Source organism: Lagenorhynchus albirostris, chromosome 11, assembly GCF_949774975.1.
Source record: "Lagenorhynchus albirostris chromosome 11, mLagAlb1.1, whole genome shotgun sequence".
NCBI classification, from domain to species: Eukaryota; Metazoa; Chordata; class Mammalia; order Artiodactyla; family Delphinidae; genus Lagenorhynchus; species Lagenorhynchus albirostris.
Genome location: NC_083105.1, coordinates 12251985 through 12269791, shown reverse-complemented (window position 1 = coordinate 12269791; position 17807 = coordinate 12251985). Strand labels below are relative to the sequence as shown.

At 37.6% G+C, this 17807-nt stretch overlaps 1 protein-coding gene across 25 annotated transcripts in view; it reads right to left on the bottom strand.

Annotated features, from left to right (window-relative positions):
• The window catches only part of RBFOX2 (RNA binding fox-1 homolog 2), a 261344-nt gene that overhangs the window by 26722 nt on the left and 216815 nt on the right, over positions 1-17807 (bottom strand). For 14 of the 25 annotated variants that reach the window (XM_060164660.1, XM_060164663.1, XM_060164661.1 and 11 more), the window contains 3 exons: positions 15258-15404; positions 11760-11813; positions 2438-2530 (listed from right to left, as the gene is read on the bottom strand). In XM_060164660.1, coding sequence (XP_060020643.1) covers positions 2438-2530; positions 11760-11813; positions 15258-15404 — 294 coding nt within the window. The remainder of the gene's footprint in view (positions 1-2437; positions 2531-11759; positions 11814-15257; positions 15405-17807) is intronic. The other 11 variants (XM_060164680.1, XM_060164655.1, XM_060164662.1 and 8 more) reach the window with 3 other exon arrangements.

Sequence of the window (17807 nt, the reverse complement as noted above, 5' to 3'; positions counted from 1 at the left end):
GTGAACTTTGAAGTTCATTAACAAAACAGAGGCTTGCTACGTTGGTCAGGAAATAAATTTATAGGAAGATAGGAAAAAAAATCTGTGGAGTTCACCTGTTCTGATGTTCAGCTTTTTTTATATGCTTGTATGAGATTTTACTGTTTGAGGTCAGTAAACAAATATAGGAACTGAGATTCCCATGCTGACAGACTTCAGGACCATTTTGAATTTTCTAGATTATGTGGCCTATTCATTTAAGAAGAAAGTTTTCAAGAGGCCTTTAAATCAGGCACTTAAAAGAATTCAAAAAATAAAGCTTATGTTTCTTTTGTTTTATGGTACTCTCTACCCTCATTACAGAACGGCATAATTAAAGCATTCTCAGTGGTAAGATAAGTAGACGCTACAAAGATGGTGCTGATGAAGAAAAGATGAATGGAGCTTAGAAGCCAGGATACTGCAGCCCAGTGTCAGAACCAGCCTCAAAGCTCTTGCAAGGAGGGTAAAGCCTTACCATAGAACCTGGTTATATACTATGTTGTCAGGTATATAAAAACAGGCCAGTTTTTAAAAGAATTATAAAACATACAAAATATAATGTCTTATTTCGCTCTGGGAATTTATATTATGGTAAATTTGAATAGTGATAAATTTGTTACCAAAAAAAAAAAAAAACCACATCAATTTTAGGTAGAATTGGAACCAAAAATGTTTTAATAATATGTCTTTCAGGATTTGTATAGTGATGATCTTCCTATGTGAGGAAAAGAGCTGGAAACTCCATTTACTCTAGTTTGACCCACCAAATCATATCAACATTTCACATTTAAAAGAAAGAATGGGATACAACAATGATGAGACTGAGAGCATGCAGTTAAAAAACACACACACACAAATAAAAGAAAGAAAAAAACAATCAATTTTGGAAAGACAGGAGAAAGTGAAGAGCGAGGCTCTCACAGACAAGGATTAGAATGGGGCAAGAGCTTCCACTAGCTGCTAGAGCAGAAAGCACCCAAGCACTTAAAGGAAAAATGGCCAGAACCAATCAGAAACCACCAGTCAGCAAAAGAGACCAATAGCTGCACAGAACAGAGAAGGGGTGGGGAAGGACTAGGGCAAAGGGTAGGAAGACAGCTTGGGTAAGGAGAACAAAAAAGCGGGGAAGAGAAGAGAGAAAGTCAGGAAGGCTGTCACGGGCAGGAGAGAGAGCTGTCAAGGGCAAAGAAAGAACAGTCATAGCTACAAACAGAGGTCTGGGAAAGAGGAAAAGGAGGAAAGGAAGTGGGGGCAGGAAGTGCATTAATAAAACCAGCCAAACTGGAGTTCAGTAACTCTGAGTAAGATGTGCAAGGGGAAAAAATCACCATGACGTCAGTACTCAAACAGCTCAGACTGCTACAAAACAATGTGTACATCCAAAGTCCAGGCGGCATTACTCAACAGCATTGAAAATAAAAGGGGGAAAGGAAAAGGAAGAGGAGCAAGTCAAATCACATTTTGTAGTGTTAATGTGAGATGGCAGATGGACTTTTTCTTTCTTATTTGTTTGTAATTACATTTTAAAAAAGCTTCTTCTCTAGTGCTTTTGTTTCACTTACCGCCAACGGGCACCATCGCCAGCATTGTGTATAGTTACCATGGAAAGAGTGAGTCAAGTGAAGGGCCCTAAATGCTAAACCATTGGAAAGGGAGGGGGAAAAAAAAAGCAAAATATGCAGACATCTTACTCAAGATGGTGGCTTTTATATTTCATACTTTTAAAAACCGAGAAAGGGGAAAGGAGCCAGTTAACCTTCACTGCGTTATGAAAAGGGCTGGTGAGTACCAGGTGGCCGACTCACTCACAGTACTAGCACATTCCACAGGCAGCCACCCAACCCTCCAGTAACTGTTGAAATTCTAGATAGTAAATATATTTGAAAACCACATTAGTTTTGGATTCTTTCCTCCCCGCCCCCAACCTCTGTGATCTTCTGTTCCTTACTTGTCACACGCATGTGGAGGCGAACTGGCCTCCCAAGAGAGAGAGGATACTGGCTGGCCCCTTGATTCATCATAGGACACATTTCTAAATTGGGTAGTTTGTAGACATTTTAAAAGTTAGTTTTATTTTGGCCTGATTAGAGGAATTCAGAGTCTCGCAAACTGAAGCAAAGGAAAAAAATCAAGAGAGTAGAAGGATGAACATTTTGGAGGAAAAAAGTAAATGAAAAACAAATACACATACATTCGCACACAGGTAAATCAAAATTAAAACCCCAAAACAACCAAAAAATGGGAGGGGGGAGAAGGATAGAAGTGTTACTTTTACGCGTTTTAGTGCAAGAAGGTAAAGGACACAGAGACACAAAAACACAAACAAGACAGGGTTCCAAATGTGAAATAAGTGAGGCAATACATAAAAAGAGAAATAAAAATATAAACCAGAAATTGAATTATTGAAGACATGCACCTCGATTTTACGGCCCTCTACCACGGTGCCGTGTAATTTCTCCCTGGCCCTGTCTGCATCAGCACTATTCTCGAAAGTTACGAACCCGAATCCCTGCATGCAGCGGGAGAAGGGGGGAAAACATGCACATCGTTATATTGAAATACTGATCTCTTGGTAAATAGAAAAAAAATATCACAGTATGAAACTGACATCAGCAACAACTCAGCAATACTCTCCCAAAGTCACATTTTTGGTCCATGCATATTTTGTAAAGGGAAATTAAATCCAATAAAAGAATAAAGAACTGTAGTAGTAGTGATAATAATAATAATGTAATTAACAACAATAAAAACAATAATAAAATAAAACATAAAGCATGTGAGGCCAGACCAAAATTAAGGTATAGAGTTACTCGGGTCACACTATTCAACTGAGAATCTGAACATTTTAAAAAATCCTACCTTTCTTATTTCATGCTGCTAACATACATATCCTTTTATATAATACTAAAAATAATTAAATCTATTATTCCCCAGTAACTTCTACATGGAACTTGATATTTAGGTGCAAACCTTGTATAATGAGTTTTTGACGCAGTCTAATCGTTTTAGCCCCACTTTGCCTGTTGCTTATAGCACCATCAACTTCTCTGGGAACGGTATAATTTAAGATATAGTGTTCATGTTTGATTCTGTGGGTACTGGGTGTGGAAGAGGAGAGCACTCATGTTTGTCTAAGCAAACGAAAATACCACTAAGCAGTGGTCAATTATGACTTTTCTTCAATGCAAATTTTAAACAACCAGACTGACACTCAAGAGTAAAAATATGTTCAGCTGAATTTCAGAAAATTGCTTACCCAAATTTGCCTAAATTTTGTTGAAGCCTACATCTGCTACTAAATGTATTAGTTTTTTCTATATGCAGAGAGAAAAAGGAATAATCAAAAAGGCAACAGGAATGAGATCTATGTTAGTGACATCAGTTGCACACTATTTAATAGGAAACAAATACCATAAAACAGCAATACAGTTGCTACTCTGAGTTAGGATTAATTTATTTGTCCATTGTAGACGCTGAAAAACAAACTAACCAACCATGGAGTTTTAATTTATTAAATAGAAAAAGCAGGAGACCGGGAGTTAACCCACTCTACTCCTTGGCTCACATTAAATCTGAAAAGACTGCCTGGGTCATTATCATTCTATCAATTTCAACACCAGCAGGATTTACTATATACTATAGGACTATTTGACAAAGCATTATATCAGTTTCATTCTAGGTGCTCTGTCCTTATCTTTCCACTCTGCAACTATAAAATTTTCTCAAGCTATTTATATCTGTAGAGTGGTAACTTCTTAGAATTTTCTGAGACAGTCCTCATGTCTCAACAGCTTCACTGTCCCTCTAGCATTCTTTGAATATGCCATTGTAGGATAACCTGAACCTTTACTTTCACTGAAGTTCTGCTTTGCTGCTTATTAATACCATGAGTACTCCTATGTATACAAAACATATTTTTAACTGAGATGGTAAATAATGTGCATTGCTCAATAAGATTTTATAAAAGCAACTCCATCATTCTGAAGGATCTCATTTCTCAGCATTTAAATGACTACATGGCTGGGTGGCAATCCACGGAGGATTCCAATGGATTATCTCTACCTTCAATGTGGATATCTAGAAAGTGAAATGCTAAGCTGACAGAAATTTTTTAAAATATATGTAGCTTAGGATGGAATACTATGGGTAATTTTAATTCAAAATGTTCTTTAAAAATGTACATGTGTTGAAAATATCAATGCGAACACATTTTCAGAAACAAATTTTGATATCAACATGTTATAGCCACTTTGACAACTCAAGGTGTACAAGGGCAAGTTACTAATTAATTATTCCATTTGTCATCTACACTAGCATCTGATGAAGACAGGAAGCCAGCTATCCGATCCTGGAGAATCCTCCAATAGGAAAGTTAAACCTTTTAAAAAAGGTTACAGGGTTTCCCTGGTGGTGCAATGGTTGAGAGTCCGCCTGCCGATGCAGGGGACATGGGTTCGTGCCCCGGTCCGGGAAGATCCCACATGCCGCGGAACGGCTAGGCCCGTGAGCCATGGCCGCTAAACTCCGCAATGGGAGAGGCCACAACAGTGAGAGGCCCGCGTACCACTAAATAAATAAATAAATAAATAAAATAAAGGTTACAGATAGTGATGAGTTTTTATATCACATTTTGTAAGTTCTATAAGCTATATTTCAACGGACTGTCACAGCCTTATACATTTTATGCCCTGGGTTAAATTAATAAATTATAAACTAGTGGTTGGACAGCAGATTATGTAGAGGCTAATATACAAGTTTTTAACTTTAGCATTATGACTACACACACCCACATACATACACACATACTTGTGTGTCTTTTAAATGCACCCATGGGGTAGAAAGAATAAACCTGTTCGTTTCCTTTTGAAAGTAAAGACATTGAGCCAATCTGAGGTTAAGTATTCAAGCATCAACAAGGCCCAGAGCACCAACAGGGTCTTCTTCCTTCCATGTAGCTTTTTCCTACAGCTAATGGTGAGAAAATTAGAAATTAAGCTTTGAAACCGAAATTCAGTATTCTATTTACTAAACTATATTAGTCCTACAATTCTTCTAATTTTCTCTTTCAAATCTAATTGCTAAATGTGTTCTATGACCCTTCTTTCTGTAATGTGTTGATGGACCATCTGTGACACAATGGCTGTGTGGTATCATAAGTGCTGGCATCTTACAGTCAGCATATGACGAAGTTTAACATTAAAGTCTGCTTGTGTAAGATTTTTTCAATATAACTTCAGTATTCTGGAACAAAATTTCACTTTTAAATGCTTTAAAAGTGTTTTATAAGGAAAGGTGCTTATAAACTAAAGGAAATGCTAATCAAGATATCAAAGACATAAAAATGAAGCAATCTTTTTTTTTTTTTTTTTTGCGGTACGTGGGCCTCTCACTGCCGTGGCCTCTCCCGCTGCGGAGCACAGGCTCCGGACACGCAGGCTCAGCGGCCATGGCTCACGGCCCAGCTGCTCCGCGGCATGTGGGATCCTCCTGGACCAGGACACAAACCCATGTCCCCTGCATCGGCAGGCGGACTCTCAGCCACTGCGCCACCAGGGAAGCCCCAAAATGAAGCAGTCTTTGCAGGCATATTTACTAGCGTAAAGAGGAGGCAGAAGGCCTTGTTGATACTTTGGGACTCCTGATAAGAAACACAGAGGTAATAGGATTTCTTTCTTTCCTTCGAAGATAAATAGACCTTGTGTCAGGCAGAATAACAGCCCCCCCAAAGTTGTCCATGTCCTAATCCCCAGAACCTGTGAATATGTTACCTTACATGGCAAAAGGGATTTTGCAGATGTGATTAAATTAATGATCTTGCGATACGGAGATTATCCTGGATTATCCAGATGAGCCCAATGTAATCGCAAAGGTGCTTAGAAGTGAAAGAGGGAAAGAGAGTCAGAATTGGAGAGTGTAGCGGCCTGAGAAAGGCTGGGCTGGCTGTTGCTGGCTCTGAAGATGGAAGGGGGGCTATAGGCCAAGGAATGTGGGCTGCCTCCCGAAGCTGGAAAAGGCATGCAATGGAGCATCCCTTAGAGCCACCTGAAGGAACACAGCCCTCCAACACTTTGATTTTAGCCTAGTGAGACCCACTTTGGACTTCTGACCTCCAGAACTGTAAGCTAATAAATCTGTGTGGTATTAAGCCACCAAGTTTGTGATAATTTGTTCAGAAGCACTAGGAAATGAGTATATATCTCTCAGAATTAAGGTCTGTGATTAGGAAGATGAGAAGCATAACCAGTATTTTTGGAGTACTGTCCTTAAATACTTTTCTCTTGAGTTGAAACTTCAAACAGGTGGTTTTCCATCAACTCAACTTCCTGCTTGCTTATCTGTCACATTTACAACTTGGTTTTAAGAATATTAACTCAAATAAGGCTTGAAAAAAATTTTAATGTACTGTTTCTTCAATAAAATTTAGCCCTTTTGAAAATGTGCCAGAAATTGAGCCAAGGATATTCATAGACTTAAGAAGTTCCTAATAGGAGAACTCTCTGCCACGAAATTAAGTTTAATGTTCCCTTATTCTTGGAAATCTAATTCACATTAATTCTGGTCATTTGGATCTCTTGCCTTGAAAAAAATTTAATACAATTATGTCTAAACCTAACACATTTTCCTTAGAAGAGCTTCAAAATGATCATACAAGGTATCAAAAAGGGAAACATAATAACAGTCTGAATAGCTACAAAGTCAGACCCTTAACAGTACATATTTCAGGTATGTAAGAAGATAAAAGATAAACAAAAAGTAAACTTTCATTTTTAAATTAAAAAAATGATGTTGCAACATTTGTCTATACCAGCACTATCCAATATATCCAAAAATATAGCATGAGCCACATATATAATTTCAAATTTTCTATTAGCTACATTAAAAAAGTAAAAACAAGTGAAATTAATTTCAATAATGTATTTTATTTAACCCAGTATATACGACATATTATAATTTCAACATGGCATCATTATGAAACCATTATGAGTGAGATGTTTAATATTCTTTTTGAACTAAGTCTTTGAAATTGGTGTCTATTTTACACTTAAAGCACATTTCAATTTAGAGATGTGCCACATTTCAAATGGTCAACGTGGTCGCTGCCCTGGGCAATGAAGGTCTACACCTTTACACTCTTACCTAAAGTTCTCAGCTCCCAAAGTTCTTCTGTGTTAGCAACTTAAATACACCAGTGCTACATTCACAATTTACCAGCTATCTTAGCTGTCTTTTGGAAATTGAGGGATGCTGTGTTTATCAGGTACATGGTCATGGTTAAAACTTCTACAGAGTGTGACAAAAATTTTATTATCTGCCTTGACATCCATTTGTCATCAAGGGCACACAGGAGCCGAATAACTGTCACCTTTTTAGTCTGGCCTCAGACTGCAGTAAATAACAAGCAACAGGATGAGCATTGTAAAAATATTTTTAAATTTGTATAATCTTTGAATTTTTCCATCTCAGAAGAATGAGAAAGAAAATTTACCATGTAACTTTTAAGGGAGAAATCAAAACCAGAAGGTTCTCCTGGGTATGGCCAGAACACAGAAATTAAAAAATAAATAAAAGAAAACTAAAACTAAAACCCATAAAATGGTAGCAAAAGAAAATAAACTAAGACTTTTGGAAATACATGCACTGTTAATTCAGTTTTAAGTATAATGAAAAACATTTCACCTCAGCATTACCCATCAAATTTTACTGAAAATCACAAAGGCCTACTCAGTGCAATTTCAAAGACAGTCTTTTGACTATATTTGGAAAGAAATAATTTCCCTTTGCATAAAATCAAAAGCCAGGGAAATAGGAGAGAAATTACAGCATATTTCTTGTGTCTGAGGAATGGGAATAGAGGTTTTATCTTCCCTAACTCCAGCCTAAACATAAGCTTAACCCAAACCCAGATTCCCATCATTCCAGAAATCCACCTGAGAGAAGTAATGCAAACACATTAACTAAAAATCTGCTAGAAATCTCAATAATTGTTGCTGTGCTCTATTCTGCAGTCCTTTAGAGGACTTAACAATTGACACTGTGTGAAGAAGAAGAGCTTCTATACATTCAATATTTATAAAACGCGTCCCTTCAAAAGTGACAAGTATACTCAAAGTATGTTGACAAAACTTTATGGAAAATATAAATGTTAGAATCTTTGTATTTCTTTTTAAAATAAGCTTGATAATTATCACAAACAAAATGTTATGGGACTGGGTGATAGTGAACAGGATGGTGGAAGGTCTGAATTTCAACAGTGAAATAAACTTTTGAAAACAAGTGCTCAGTTACTAAAAGCGTCTAGCAGACAGTACAAGGTCAAGAGTATTGGCTGTTGAACTAGGTGACCACTGTTTAGTGCTCTGTTTAAGATTCTATGTGAGAATATGTGAGAAAAAAAGAAAAAAGGAAGGAAATACATGAGAATATTGTGACTATTCCATTTAATGAACTATGTATGCTTTCCCCCCTTACTTCTCATTAAACGTCATGTTTTCCTTTTATAATGGTTTTTAAAAGGGTGCTTTTTAAAAATTGTTACTCAAAGGATCTATAAGGAGAATGACAATATAATTTATTGTTCAAACTAGGATACTTTGAGGGAGAAAGGGGACATTATTAATTGCTAAGACAACAAGTATAACTGGGACTATCCTAGATAAACCAGGATATATGGCCACTCTCCCTATACACTAACTTCTTATTGTTTGTATTACTACTTTGTCACGACTGGTGAAATTTGGAGAATCAATAATGCTATGCGTATCTGTTTAATCATTTTCTAGATTCTATATGAGTACATTAGTTAACTTTTTGGAAGGGGTATCATTTTTCATCACATATCTTAATTAAACATTTTCAAAAGGATAGTCTATCTTTGCTTCAGTTAATCACAGAAAACTAAATACAGCTGACTTTATGTTTTTACAAAGGAGTAGGGAGTAAAAAGAACACTTTCAAAAATCAAATGAAATAATTTAAATAAATATGTATGTATGTATATGCATGTAAACAAAATAAATTCATTTCATAAAAACCAAATTCAGAATATGAAGGTCAAAGAAGAAAAAAGGAAAATAGTCAACAACAAAGAAACAACTACTTTCTGGAACACAGAAATTCTACTCTCCAGGCAAGGTGGAAAGGTAGACTACTAGCAGGCAGGGAAGGAATGGGCATGCAGCAAGACAGTGTTCACTTATGTTTTTAAGGGGGTATATTCTCAAACCCGGGGCCAACGATCTCATAAAAAATAAGACATGGTAATAAAGAGTTGCTTTTTGTTTTGCAGTCACTTGGTTAAATACTGTTTTACATGTAAGTATTACTTATCTCTAAAAACTTGTCAGTTTTTCCATTATTGCTTCAGAAAAAATTCAATAAAGCTAATTTCTGTACAGAAAAGCACTGTTAAAAGACTGAGCAAAAAAAAAAAAAAAAAAAAATAAAAAAAAAAAAAGACTGAGCAATTCTTAGCTAACCAATAGGACCATATAAGTCTCCTTTTCTCTGGCTCCTTTCAAGACATGTTGTAATTTTATAGTCAACCCCAGACACAAAAGTAATGAGAAACTAAACTTAATTTACAAAAAGAAAAGTACTCATTAATTTATCTCAGGTGGATCCCAGAAGACGCATCTAGGTTTTGACTCCAAAATAAATCTCTATTAATGAGCCCATTCCAGCTAAGAACTTTAGGTAGCAGTTAAGAAGGGCAAAGGATGAAGACAGGTTTTTGTATCAGTTCTAGAAGGCAGGTCCAAGGCAATTCTGAATTCTGTGCTTTGTTTTAAAAACATTTTCCAATTAGTACACAGTCTGTCTACCCTTCAGCAGCCCAAAGAAAAAAGGGCAGTGAGGACACAGCATCAAGCTGAGAGAGGCAGCATATACTTTTAGATTCCCCAAAGAGAAAAGGAAGGCTTGTGTCATTTTAAAATGGAAATTACAGGGGAGGAGTAATTGAATCGGGTAAATTAAAAATTTTTTGGTAGTAGGCAAATCCTTGAAGTCAATGAAAGAAGCCTTAGAAAGATCAATTTCCTTTGCTTCACAAGAATTCAATCAAATTATTTTCTTGGTAAGGAGCAAAGTCCTCAATGCCTGATAGAATTTTATTGGGCTTCCGGTTGTTAGTCTAGCTAAGAATGTTTTAAGTGCAAACACTTAAAACCAAAAGCATTTAAACTATACTGGTTCAGATAAACAGTGTGGTCAATAATCTTCATGTATTTATTTCACATTCATGTGCTTCTCATCTCTAAACCATTGTCATTTTTCTATCTTGTATCTAAAAAGTTCACAAAAAAATAACAGCAAACTATACAACAAAAGAATAGAAATCCACTGTGAGGAAATTACAAGTATAAACAGTTTTACTGGTTACAGTTTGAATAGATTTCACTTTAAAAATACTTACCAAGTTAAGTGCTGGAGAAAGTTCTGTATAGGCATAATTAATCTTTTTTTGTTTTAACTGAAAACTGAAAGCTTAGAGTATAATTACCTCTTTAATAATAAACAAATAATTATTATAGTCAGAATTAAACACTTTTAGTGTTGATGCATTCTATAAAGGAAAGGAATAATAATCAGAAGCATTAGGAAAGCACAAACATTTTTATTAGTACAGATGGGGGCAGGAAGTATATATAACTCTGTAGATATGTTATTAGTTCCCAAAGTATGGTGAATTTGGAGTAGGAAATTAAGAGAGGTAAATATTAGCTTACTTATTTACTTTATTTAGCTCTTCTCAAATTACATTCTTAAGAGATTTAATCATAGCTAAGGGCTATTTTCAAAGTTCAGTAGGGATGACCAAATGAAAATTAATTTCAAAAACTGGTCTAACCTAAAAATGCAAGTAGAACTGAACATAGCAAGGTAAATATTTACAAGCCTGCCCACAGCTGATTGTGTCTGTGGAGTGTATTCCATTTGTTGAGGAAGAAGAAAACTCTCACATAAAACATTCTGAAATTCAGTTCATCAAATATTTTTTCACAACACCATTTGTAAGACTTTACAATTCCTTCATTCCTAAGAGCACTGCTGCTTATTTTAGTGCATAAAAATTCTAAATCATACAGATTGGGAATTTAAAACAGTAAATTATTATGTTCATCCTCATGCAAAAAAACCCCAACTCACTGTATTTGTAATTGAAGTGACTCTCAGTCCTGAAGCTTGCCTATCTGGGTATAACTTAAAGGAGGAAATCCACAGTGAATACCTGAGTCACTACTCCCTGTTTTCAAGCTTTATCAGAATTTACTGAACAGAGAGAACAAGTCAACTGAACAACTGAAATATTAAATTTGTTCTAAGTATGTCATTTTGAAGTTCGATTTTTAAAAGCTGAACTGTTCTGGTAGAATTCAGACTAGAATTCTCACAAAATTTCACTTTTTTCCAGTCTTCTCTCTCGTCCTTTACAATAAGAAGCTTAGGCCAAATTTAAATCTGAGAAAGGACTGACATCTCCTACAGCCTTTCTTCCCTACGTCCACACTCTCCCCTCAAACCTCTCCTGTTTCTACACCATCACTCTCCCAATTTAAGAAAGATTCAGGAGAAATCTGGCCACGCAGTGGCTTATGTTTAGAGGTAACCTAATCAAGCTAGCTCACTGGGATACTTTCTGCAGGCTTGAAAAACAGCTTAAGTTTTCTGACTATTTACTATTTTAAATAAAACAAAACTAAAAGAAACCAAGCACACAACACTGAAATGGAGCTTACCTTAGAGCCACGTTCATTAAAGATTATTTCTACATCTAGGATTTTGCCAAACTGCTGCAGAGACAAAAATAAAAACATTTACTCATGTTCAGCTTTTTATCCATATACTTTACTTTTTTCTGAAAGAGGAAGAGGTGGTTTTTTTTCTTTAAACTACTTATTTAACATCCATGTTTCTATTTGTTGGTAGGTCCCAATATCAGTTGTTGATTTTTCCTCATCATTGAGCTGATAATTTTTCCTTTTTTAATTCACTCACTCATGCATTATTCACCTCTTTATAGTGGAAGCGGTTTTCAGAAGTTATTCACAGCGTCACTGTATTACATGCTTCTTCACATGGACAAGAACTGGGGGTTTTCCTAACTATATCTCTAACTTTTGAAATCGTAAGTAGAAAGATATACTACTGATGGCTGTTTTTCTTCCCTTTCTTGTTTTTTTGGGCCGCACCTGCCACGGCATGCAGGATTTTAGGTCCCTGACCAGGGATCGAACCCATGCCCCCTGCAGTGGAAGCTCCGAGTCTTAACTATTGGACTAACAAGTAAGGCCTTCCTTTTTTTTTCTTTTTAATAAATAAAAGTAAACCACATTTACTGAAAAAAAAAAAAATAGAAAATATAGATAAACAAAAAGGAAAAGGGAAAACAAAAAATGAAGATCATCTGCAATCCCAACACCTTAACATTTTGGTACACAGCCTTCCCAGCTTTTCCTTAGGCGCGCGCGCGCGCGCGTGTGTGTGTGTGTTTACTTTTCTTAAACTTCATATACTATGAATAACTTTCCCAATCAATAAATATATATGTGTTATCTCCATAGGCTACATGCCATTTTCCAGCATACCAAACATTCATGGACACTATGGATGATTCTATCGATATTTATTTGCCACTTCAATATTTCTGCAATAAACATCATCTAGAATATTTAAAATAATAACTTCGTTTCGAAATTAGTTAAATATTTTAACATTTGGAAAATCAAACAAAGCTAAAAATACACCACCTAAATAACTCTATTGCTAGGTAGCTAAATAGCTGATTAGAGGGGCATACAAATAACACAGTAATTATCTGGAGGAGAGGTATATATAAGGTGATAAAACTACCTGTTTTAATCAATACCTGAATGAGCTGAATTGAAGGAATGTACAGTAAATCTCCAATATCGTTTTGGCTCACATTTCCCTTTGAGAACTAGACTCACAGACCCAATTATCTATTTCACTTGGATTTCAAACTAGACTTTGGGAAATGTGAAGAAACTAAAAAATGAAAAGAGCAAAACAGAGATCATGTTTTCTTATTGGGTTGAATCATTACTATCTTTATCAAAAAAACATGTATTAAGAGCCCAAGTTTTCTAGAATAAGACTTCTGGACTTGATTCCAGTTTCACCATTTAATAGAAAATCAGAAAAATCAAGGGAAGAGGAAAATGTCTTATTTTAGGAAGGAGGGCACTTTATTTTATTTCTATGTGTATCCAAAAAACTGAAATTTCGGGCTTCCCTGGTGGCGCAGTGGTTTAGAGTCCGCCTGCCGATGCAGGGGACACGGGTTCGTGCCCCGGTCTGGGAAGATCCCACATACCGCGGAGTGGCTGGGCCCGTGAGCCATGGCCGCTAAGCCTGCGCATCCGGAGCCTGTGCTCTGCAATGGGAGAGGTCACAACAGTGAGAGGCCCGCGTACCACAAATAAATAAATAAATAAATAAATAAAACCGATCCAAATGATTTAAAAAAAAACAAAAAAACTGAAATTTGTATGGTATTTTAGAGTTTGTTTTCTTTTACATTTTCGAATTCATCTTTATAATAACCTTCCAGAGTAAGAACTGGTTAAGGAAAATGAGACTAAAAGAAGGTACCCATCAAGTTTGCAGAGGTAATAAAATGGAAATAAAATAGAACATGGAATCTCTGCTCTTTACCAATGCTACTGTCCTTCTAAAACACTGATAGGTACTAACTACGTGGAAGACAGCAACCAGGTATCTCCTGCAATGAAAATTTTATTTTTTTTTTGCACTTAGCGTCTTATGAGAAGGGCATTATACATTTCAAGAAATCACTGACAACTGGCCTAGGCAGATCTTTAGTGGACACTATTTTTCTGCCTCAACAGAGAAAACACTTCTGACAGATGAGGATGCATTCCATTTTCACAGACCTCCAGAGATTAAGGTTCCATATTAACTCTGATAATTCAGTAGAGAACCTAGTAACTCATACTCCTGGGAAGTTTCTTCTTAAACATAACCCAAATTCTTTTTTCTTTTTAAATTTACTTATTATTTTTGGCTGCGTTGGGTCTTCGTTGCTACGTGTGGGCTTTCTCTAGTTGAGGTGAGCGGGGGTTACTCATTGAGGCAGTGTGCAGGCTTCTCATTGCGGTGGCTTCTCTTGTTGTGGAGCATGGGCTCCAGGCATGCGGGCTTCAGTAGTTGTGGCATGTGGGCTCAGCAGTTGTGGCATGTGGGCTCAGTAGTTGTGGCTTGCGGGCTCCAGAGCACAGGCTCAGTTGCTCCACAGTATGTGGGATCTTTCCGGACCAGGGCTCGAACCTGTGTCCCCTGCACTGGCAGACGGACTCCCAGCCACTGTGCCACCAGGGAAGTGCTGTAACCTAAATTCTTTACGTTGCCCTTTATATTTTCTGTTGCTCTCTTTTCTCTGTAGAGCTGGAGAATAGCTGGCTACCATTTCATGCTGAAAAGCTCTTCCAGTGCTTCAAAAATACCATTAAATCTCAACCCTGGCCTTGCCTTTGGTGTAGAAAACACATCCAGGAAGTCAGCTGTAAGTGACAGAACTCTGCTCCAGGGTCTTGTCGCCATGAAGTGGCCACAACCGAGACTTAAAGAAGGGCATTTGCTTTTCTGACAAAGCATTAGGCTGCTATCCAAATAATTAAAACAAAAATCAATTATTTCTTACTCCCAGTTCAAGTTAAGTGTTTGATCAAATTAAAACAGGCAACAACACCTTAGCCCCAAAAAAGAATTAAGATTCTCAGCAGCCATTCATTTCTGAGTAACTTAAATATTTGCTATTATACTTCGTTTTCATGACAGCGATTCTGGGAGGAAGTAAACAGCTGGAAGAACACGCCAGGCAGCAAACTAACCCCCTATACCTGATTTTAGATCACAGATATGATTTTACTTAATTCATAACCCTTTGAAAGGCAGGGATTACTGTCTTGTCCTGATTTCAGTGCTTGGGTTTTCTGAACATCCTAAGAAACCCCTCAGTCCCAGGCAAACTGGGTTGTGGAGTCATCTTATGTATGTGAGAATTTGCAAGGATAATGTCTAGAATAGGCCAGGAGATGGGAAAGTTTCTAAAGGCTGATGAAAATAATGATTTACCTCAGGATCTTTCTCAACATACTCGTAATTTTATCCTAAAGTAGTAATGACTAATAATACATCTGGTGAGTTAAAGTATATTTTCATTGTAAAACCATAAAAGGACTTCAGAGACTTACCCCAAACATCTGCCGGAGGTCAGGATCCCGGAAGCGGAAAGGAATATTAGAGACATGCAGGCGTTTAGGGGTAGATTTACTCTCTGAATTTTCACTACTTTGCGTCTGTGACTGCTGGCCTTCTGTCTGTGCGCCCCCTTCTGTCTGCTAAGCAAAGAAATAAACAACATTAAGGGAAAAATAAATACAATTATTTCACAAGAATTACATAAAATAATTGAAGTCCTCCCCCACCCCAATCATTCTCAAACAGTGTGTCTTTAAGCAAAAATTACAGCTGTCCTTTCAAAGAGAAAAAAACCAAAGATGTTATCTGTGTTCAAAATGCTATAGTTTACCAAAAAATTTAGGTCTTTTGCATATTTATAGTACATTAGTAAAGTGGGAGATACTAGAAACACTAAGTGACTTGCTCAAGATCACATGGAGAGGAACTTCCCTGGTGGCCCAGTGGTAAAGAATCCACCTTACAATGCAGGGGACGAAGGTTCGATCCCTGGTCAGGGAACTAAGATCCCACATACCATGGGGCAACTAAGCCCATGGGCCACAATTACTGAGCTCACGCACTAGAGCCCGCGTGCCGCAAACTACAGAGCCCATGGGCCACAACTACAGAGCCCTAGTGGCCTGGAGCCTACGTGCCTCAACTAGAGAGGAGAAAACCTGCACACCACCACTAGAGAGAAGCCCATGCACAACAATGAAGAGCCTGCGTGCCGCAACTAAGACCTGATGCAGCCAAAAAAATAAAATAAAATAAATTAAAAAAAAAAAAGATCACACGGAGATACATTAGGAAAACAAGATATAAAAATAGTACATTGGGACTTCCCTGGTGGCACAGTGGTTAAGAATCCACCTGTCAATGCAGGGGACACGGGTTCGAGCCCTGGTCCGGGAAGATCCCACATGCCACGGAGCAACTAAGCCCGTGCGCCACAACTACTGAGCCTGCACTCTAGAGCCCGTGAACCACAACTACTGAGCCTGCGTGCCACAACTACTGAAGCCCGCGTGCCTAGGGCCCGTGCTCCGCCATTGCAACGAGAAGCCCACGCACCGCAACGAAGAGTAGTCCCTGCTCACCGCAACTAGAGAAAGCCTGCGTGCAGCACCGAAGATCCAACACAGCCATAAATAAATAAACAAATAAAAAGAATAATGAATTAAAAAAATAAAAATAGTACTTTGTTCTTAGATTCTTACAGAAGTTCCTTTTTTTTTTGCGGTACACGGGCCTCTCACTGTTGAGACCTCTCCCGTTGTGGAGCACAGGCTCCAGCTGCGCAGGCTCAGAGGCCATGGCTCACGGACCCAGCCGCTCCGCGGCATGTGGGATCTTCCCGGACCGGGGCACGAACCCGTGTCCCCTGCATCGGCAGGCGGACTCTTAACCACTGCGCCACCTGGGAAGCCCGAAGTTCCTATTTTTGAGATCTTTCCATTTTGAAAATATAGAGTCTGTGGTATAATACTTAGTTGTGGAGATACCAGTATTTCTGGTAATAAGGGAATATTATTTCAGGAAATAAGGGAATATTTTTATATTTCATTCTCTCTATTAGTTCCAGGGTTTATGACTACTGGGTTACCAAAGTACTGTAACATTATTTATGAAGAGGAGACACCTAGTGACAAAGGGCCCTTTGCTCAAAAACTGAAGAAGCTTCTTACTCCGAAACCAATCTGTACTCTCCTCCCTAATTTATGCGATTCCTGCTACTTCAGCAAAGGGAACCTACCCTTCTGTAGCCCAGAGCAAAGTTGCATTTAGAAAAATCTGTTGGGAAAGGCTTGAAGGGACCCTGCCTAATCTACTACATACCCATAAATGCTAGATTTGTATATATCCATAGTGAAAGAATATGGGTGAGTGTGGGTGTGCATTTTTAATCATGAATCTCTTCTGCAATGTCCTAGGCATGTGTTAATTTAATTCTTTTTCAGTTAAGTCCTCAAAAAATTGCTATGTTGAGAAATACTTTTGACAAATACCTAACAGGTGTGATACATTCTAGGCATTCAAAAAACATTTACTTTGAAGTATTAATTTGACAATTTAAGAACCTTATGTTTTTACTATTCCCTGTGAAGCGCATGCCAAACTGGATGGCTCAATGATATGATTAAACCAACACACTTAAAACAGGAGTGGAACTTGCTGTTCTTATTATCTCAGTTGAATGAGAACTGAGTCCCTCTAGCAGATTCTGGGTGACACGGAATGGGTCCCCCTACTCTGACCCAGCGTTCAGCTAAAAGAAACTGAACCAGAGATACCTTTGGCTCAGAGATGTTTGAACCATGTTGAAATGAAGTTTGAGACTTTAACATATAAAGGATAAACAGGAATGAACTCCAAATGTATACCAGCTTTTCAAGTGTCAATCTGAGGGATGGCCGCTTTTATCTCCTGCCATTCAGGCCTCGCAGGTGGCCTCACTGTGCCTCACATTCACATGGTACAAAAATAGCAGGAAAGGAAAGAGATACAAAGCCATGTTCTGCGAAAGTGTAAGGTTTTCAATCCTCAGTCTGGGCACAATG